General features: G+C 44.8%; 1 protein-coding gene across 4 annotated transcripts in view; it reads left to right on the top strand.

The window, feature by feature from the left end:
- The first annotated feature begins 81 nt into the window (after positions 1–81).
- PANK2 (pantothenate kinase 2) overlaps positions 82–7,128 on the top strand; it is a 31,107-nt gene continuing 24,060 nt past the window's right edge. For 2 of the 4 annotated variants that reach the window (XR_015249391.1, XM_086701766.1), the window contains exon 1: positions 82–469. Coding sequence is in view for 2 of the 4 variants with exons in the window: in XM_086701766.1 (XP_086557892.1) it covers positions 202–469 (268 nt within the window). In the remaining 2 variants the exon portion in view is untranslated. Of the gene's footprint in view, positions 470–4,126; positions 4,276–7,128 lie in introns of all 4 variants that reach the window. The other 2 variants (XM_086701767.1, XM_086701765.1) reach the window with 2 other exon arrangements.

Here is a 7,128-nt window from a genome sequence, read left to right as displayed (position 1 = left end):
CCGCCTCGAGTGAGGGAGGCGATTGGACGCGAGGCCTTCGGGCCGCCCCCAGCCTATTTGGATTGGCTTGCTGCGCGTTGGCGCAACGGAAGAGGCGGACGGTGGAGGGGGCGCCTCTGCTTGGGCTGGACTGCCGCGGAGGAGGCGACGAGGGTTTCGGCGCTGGGGGGCTGGCTTGGGCGGCAGCGGCGGCTGCTGCGGATGGGAGCGGGCCGGCTCGGCGTGCCCATGGAGCGCCACGGCAGAGCGGCCGACACCTCCGCCTCGGCGGGGGAGCCGGCGCCCGAAGGGCCTGATGGGCGGCGGCGGGAGCTGCTGCGGCGCCGGGCGAGTAGCGCGTCGGAGCCCCCAGTCGGGTCCTCTGCCTCGGCTTCGGCAGAGGGCATTAGGCGAAACCGGCCCGGCTCCTACAGCGGCGCTCCCTCGGCCTCCCGCCAGCGCGTGGAAAGCCTCAGGAAGAAGCGGCAGCGTAAGTGCCCGGGGGGTCGTCCTCGCGGCTCGCCCTGCCCCCTTCCGGCGCGGCCGCCGTTTTTCCCGCGCGCTAGTGTGGGGACAGTGCCCCCGCACGGTGGTCCTAGGTTGGTGCACGGGCTGAGTCCCGGCTGGAGGCCTCAGGTCCAAGTTTGGGGCATTAGGGTCCGGCCCCCAGCCAGACCTCGGGCGCAGTGGTCCGCCCTTGACGGTGGTGGAAGTGGAGCGTCTTTAACTCAGGACCCTTTCTTCCTCTCCTTAGCTCCTTGGGCATTCTTTGCCCGAGAGTCACATGATTTTATCGTCGAGAAGGCTTCTTTTGACTCATTTCCACCGCCTCCTTTCCCCTTAAATCCTTTGAATCCCCCGTGTCTGTTTTCCGTGGGTCCCAAAGAGCGGTGTCCAAGACGTTAAATCCCTTTAATCTGGAGATTTCGGCCTTCCTGGAAAATGGTTAACTAGCCCTTGAGTTGCTGCAGGCCTAAAACTGGATTCCGTGTTCTGTGCACTTAAGCTTTGGCTGCTTTTCTTCCCGTGAGAATTCGGGCCATCTCTCACCCAGATATCTCTATTTTCTTTGCATCTATTTGCTGATACTCACGATTCAGATCTGTAGCATTCTGGGCATTAAGGCTTTTTATTTTGAGGGAATCTCGCCTTGGCAGTTGCACATGCTCTTTCTGGAGAATCGGTTTCTCCATTTTCTTACCAGGCTTCTTCTTTTCCTGCGTTGTGTTCTAGTCCATACATTTTCACCCCTTTAAAGGTCTTCAGTTAGCATCCTCAGTCTAGTAGCTATTGCTACTGTTGAAAGTATCCACTGTCTTAATACTCTAATATAAGCTTTATCATTTAGTGACATTTTACATATGGTTAGATTTTTGTCTTGTTGCCAAATTCCTCTTTCAGGAAATCAGCCTGTTTTAAATGCAGGTTATGAGAGTGAGGTCTTTATTGGATGGTCTTGTACCTCAGCCAGCCACCAGGTTGCTGTACTTTATCTTACATGATTTGGATGATTAAATGTTAAATGTAGCCCTGTTTTGCTGTGAAGAATTTGGGAGTCTGAATTATTTTGTCTTTTCCTGTCTTGAAAGAAATTTGGAAAACAGATTAACTGCTCTCAATCGATACCATGTTTAGAACCAGTTACCTGGTTTGTGTTTTATTTGAGAAGCACCTGATTTTTAAGCAATGCAAAACGTCAGTGGTTTTGTACTACATCATTAGAGATGGTTGTAAATTTCAGAGATTCACAGCCCTCTAGCCAGCTGTCTTTTAGCCATTGACCATAAGAATTCTAAATAAGTACTTTTTTTTATATTAAATATAATTTATTGTCACATCGGTTTCCGTTCAACACTCAGGGCTCATCCCAACAGATGCCCTCCTCAATGCCCATCACCCACTTTCTAAATAAGTATTGTGTTTTGGGTGTTTGCGGAGGTCAGGCACTCTACTGAGAGCTTTAATAACTCATTAGTACTCATAACTTGTTGATTCCATTTTACAGATGAGAAAACGGGGGTACATTTGCCCCCTGTCAAATGGCTTGTGAGTAGTGGGATAGAAATGTAAATTCAGGAAGCCAGCTCCATACATCCTCTCAACCACTGTGCTTTATTGAATTGTGTCTATTCTGTTAGCTGTTTCTACATTGCTCTAAAGCTAAGCATAATCACTATCTTTTGTGTTCAAGACTTACTTGAGATGAAAATTTCTAGCTACTGTGGAAGTACTTCCAAATTTTGAGCATAAAAATGACCTTGGGAGTTAAAAATGCAGATTCCTTGGGTCCAACTCCATCTTTTTGAATCAGAGTCTGGGGAGGGTTCTAAGAAGCTGCATTTTAACAAATTCCTCATATCATTTACATACAGCTGCTCAGAGACACCTGTGGAAAACTCTGGTTTAGATTGTATTGGGGGGTGGGGGTGGTATGTAAGGTGGTTTTGAGATGTCTTTATTTTTTTATTTTTAGAGAGAGAGTGCACCTGCAAGCCGGAGAGAGGGGAGAGAGAATCTCAAGCAGGCTCCATGCTAAGACCGTGGAGATCATGAACTGAGCTGAAATCAAGAATTGGATGCTAGGGGCACCTGGGTGGTTCAGTCGGTTAAATGTCTGACTTTGGCTCAGGTCATGATCTCATGGCCTGTGGGTTCGAGCCTGCGTGGAATGTGGTGCTAACAACTCTGAGCCTGGAGCGTGCTTCATATTCTGTGTCTTCCTCTCTCTCTGCATTTCTACCACTCACTCTCTCTCTTTCAAAAATAAACAACAAAAAAAAAAAAATTAAAAAAAAAAAAAAAAGAATTAGATGCTTAACCGACTGAGCCACCCAGGCGTCCCTGAGATATCGTTTAAGGAACCAAGACAGATATTCATGTCGGATTGATTTATATATTTACATATTTATTTATATATTTATTTTTGTTTTTATGTCTGATGTTTGTCATGGTTGCCTTTATTGCTTTCTCTGATGAATCATGAAAAGCCATCTCTCAGGTAATGAGACCTGCCAAAAAGGTTATTTCTTTCTTCCATTTGTTTTTTCTGTTACTGTCCGGGGGTGCACCTGTTAGATGGAGAGGCAGCCTCTTGATTTCTGAACCCTCCAAGAATGGTTTCACCTCTGAGAGAATTCAGTAAAGACTAAATAAATCTCCGTATTTACTTTGGTAAAGTTGGGTATAGGGTGGTGCCATCTTTCTTTGGAGGTTAGAGAGCTTCATTCTGATGTCCTTAAACTACTTGTCTAAAGGTAGGAGACTAGATGTCATTTGAAACTAGAAGGAGCTATTCAGTTTATCTTAGGAATTCTTGTGGACCCTGGTCATAGTCATGTTCTGCCACACATGTTCCCTAGTACAGTGTAATTCTCAAACCTTTTCCCATCCCAGACTTAGGCATTAGGGATGAGGCTAGGCATGTCTGTGTGTAAGAAGTTCTTTAAAAGTTTTAGATTAGGTAGAGTATGTCTCACAGGACAGAGAAATACCAAGTAAAGATTGATTTAAAATGATGGAAACCAGGGGTGACTGGGTGGCTCAGTCAGTTAAGTGTCCGACTTCGGCTCAGGTCATGATCTCACGGTTTGTGGGTTTGAGCCCCGCGTCAGGCTCTGTGCTGACAGCTCGGAGCCCGGAGGCTGCTTCAGATTCTGTGTCTCCCTCTCTCTCTGCCCCTCTCCCACTCCTGGTCTGTCTCTCAAAAATAAATAAACGTCAAAAAAAAAAAAAAATGGAAACAAAGATGCTAATGATGGTAATGTACTGCTTACTTGTGTTAGACATTGTGTCAAATATGTTAAAAATCTATCATTGAAGTCTCACAGTTACCCTATGTGGTAGGTATTTTTTATCCCTAGTTTCCAGAAGAGGAAACTGTCAGTGAAATTTTTCCTTTGTCCACGGGCATGTAGTGAGTTAATAATGGATCTGTGTGATTAGGTGTCTGACTTTCAGACCCAGTGTTCTTGACTTTCCCTATTTTTGAGTGGGGGAAGGTACATGCAGTGTAACCCAGAGCAGTGGTTCTTACATGGAATTACTTAGAAGCTTAAAAAAAACCACCAAAAACCCATTCAGGTCTGCAAACAAGTCTAAGAACATGCACCTGTTAATTTTTTTTAATGTTTATTTCTATTTGAGACAGAGCATGAGTGGGGGAGGGGCAGAGAGAAGGGGACAGAGGATCTGAAGCAGGCTCCATGGTGACAGCAGAGATCCCAGTGCGGAGCTCTAACTCACCGTGAGATCAAGACCTCAGTCGAAGTTGATTGCTTAACCAACTGAGCCACCCAGGCACGCCCCTCCTGCTTTTTTAATGCATCTGTTAAGTTTTAAAAAGTTTTACTGAGGCATAATTACATACAGCAAAATGTATACTTTGACAAATGTATACAGGCATGTCACAAGAGAACATGCATTTTAATCAAGGGTCCCAGATGTGCAGCAGATGTGTTAGAGGTGTGGAACCTGGGATGGGAGTATCCCATGTGGCTGGTGGATGAGCTGGATTTTTGAAGGTGACTTCAAAGCATGAAGCATGTTGTAGCACTCCAGGGAGATCTTTGGGACACGTTGATTTTCGACTCCTGTTAGTTGTGGAATATCCTTAATTTCCATTGATTTAGAAAAAGCTTTTAGGGGTCCCTGGCTGGCTCAGTTGGTAGAACATGCGACTCTTGGGGTTGTGAGTTTGAGACCCACATTGGGTGTTGAGATTACTAAAAAAATAAACTTAAAACTCTTTAAAAAAAAAAGTTTTTGTAGCTTGATAATGCCAGCTTAGCAAATGGTTGCTTTTCCTTGGCTTTTGGGGAGCATCAGTGTTGGCAGAAAGGAATTGGTGCTGGGGCCCTGGGAGACTGCCCCTTATTAGGTGCAGTGTTTCATCTTCAGTTAGGGAATTAGGGAAGACTGCCCATTAGGAGCTCAGTAAAAAGATTTCTGTTGCTTCGTAGCCTATGTTTGAGGTACAGAATGGGAGAGGATGCTTTTTAACCTTTTTATCAACTTTAAGTCTAAATGAAATCAAAGTAAACATGGTCCTTCACTTTGGTTGTTCAAAGAATGTGAAGCATTAAGCAGGGCCTAAAAATAATCCAAGTATGCAGCTGTGTAAAATGGTACAGTATGTTATTTTAGGGGCCATGTGTATTTAGGTAATATGATGGTTCAAACAGTGTTAGCATCCCTACCCTTTTTTATCTAGGGGGTACCATAAAGGAGAAGTGATGTATGCTATTAAAAATCTTTTGGGACACCTGCGTGGCTCAGTCAATCACCCGACTCTTTTTTTTTTTTTTAATTGTTTTTATTTATTTTTGAGAGAGAGACAGAGATAGAGTGTGAGTGGGGAAGGGGCAGAGAGAGATGGAGAGACAGAATGTGAAGCAGGCTCCAGGCTGTGAGCTGTCAGCACAGAGCCTAATGCGGGGCTCAAACCCACGAACTGTGAGATCATGGTCTGAGCTGAAGTTGGACGCTTAACCAACTGAGCTACCCAGGAGCCCCAATTGCCTGACTCTTGATTTCAGCTCAGGTCATGATCTCACGGTTTGGTTCATGAGTTTGAGCCCTGCATTGGGCTCTGCACTCATAGTGCCCCTCCCTCGCTAGTGATCTCTTTCTTTCAAAAGAAATAAGTAAACTTAAAAAAAAAAATCTTTTAGGGGCTCCTAGGTGGCTCAGTTGGTTAAGTGTCCAGCTTTGGTTCAGATCATGATCTCATGGTTCCTGAGTTTGAGCCCCCGATCAGTGCAGAGCCTGCTTGGGATCCTCTGTCCCTCCCTCCCCCTCCCCTGCATGTGTGCAAATGATTTCTCTCTCTCTCTCTCTCTCTCTCTCTCTCTCTCTCTCCCCCTCTCTCCCTCCCTCCCTCTCTCTCCCTCCCTCTCCCCCTCCCCTCCCCCCCCCTCAAAATAAACATTAAAAAAAATCTTTTGCTTAAACACATGTTAAAAGGAGAGAGAAGGAACAAGGCAATAGACTGTAGGCTGTTAGGACCTTATCAAGCAGAAAAGAATAGTTATTTTGGCCATTTAGAAGAACAGTGATGTTTCTTAGGCTTAAATTTATAACCTGGTGAATGTTTTTTCAGGTTCATACCTTGGGATATTTTTATCTTCAGGCACTGTTCATTCTCAGTTTATTATGTTCTTTCTCAGTGTATGTCAGCGAGACTGACCAGCATGTGAAAACTTCTCTTCTAAATAACAGCTTAAAGTTTGCTTTCTAAAAGTGGAAGCCATCTTTAGTTTTCTAGTAGTTTATTAGGTTTTGTCGGTCTATATTTCCAAAATGTAGAATTTATTATTGAGTCTACTGGTTTGATAATATATAATATTATATAGGCATCTAGTCCCCAAGTTAAAACTATTTTGAGAATAAGAATATTATTTTTTTTAATTAAAAAAAATTTTTTTTTTTACGTTTATTTTTCAGACAGAGAGGGACAGAGCATGAACGGGGGAGGGTCAGAGAGAGAGGGAGACACAGAATCAGAAACAGGCTCCAGGCTCTGAGCTGTCAGCACAGAGCCCGATGCGGGGCTCGAACTCACGGACTGCGAGATCATGACCTGAGCCGAAGTCGGACTCCCAACCGACTGAGCCACCCAGGCGCCCCAAGAATATTATTAAAGTAGGCCTTTTAATTGATGCCAAGGATTGCTTTCTAGATCGGCCCAGAGATTTGGGTTTGCAATATCTTAACCACATCGGTATGGTAAAGATGTGGTTCATAGTATTGGAAAACAGCACATTCTTATACACCATTCTTATACACCATTTATTTCCCATTTGAAAGCCTTTCAGTTGTTGAGACCTATTATGAGACAGACGTGGTGCTACAGATGGTTTTACATAAATAACCTGTGAGGCAGAGTTTAAATTCTTTTTTTTTTTTTAAATTTTTTTTTTTTCAACGTTTATTTATTTTTGGGACAGAGAGAGACAGAGCATGAACGGGGGAGGGGCAGAGAGAGAGGGAGACACAGAATCAGAAACAGGCTCCAGGCTCTGAGCCATCAGCCCAGAGCCCGACGCGGGGCTCGAACTTACGGACCGCAAGATCGTGACCTGGCTGAAGTCAGACGCTTAACCGACTGCGCCACCCAGGCGCCCCCAGAGTTTAAATTCTAAGTCAAGTGTA

Source organism: Puma concolor, chromosome A3 (genome assembly GCF_028749965.1).
Source record: "Puma concolor isolate L17-30 chromosome A3, mPumCon1.1.hap2, whole genome shotgun sequence".
NCBI classification, from domain to species: Eukaryota; Metazoa; Chordata; class Mammalia; order Carnivora; family Felidae; genus Puma; species Puma concolor.
Note: the sequence above shows the minus strand (reverse complement) of the source record. Positions and strands in the feature narration are given on the sequence as shown.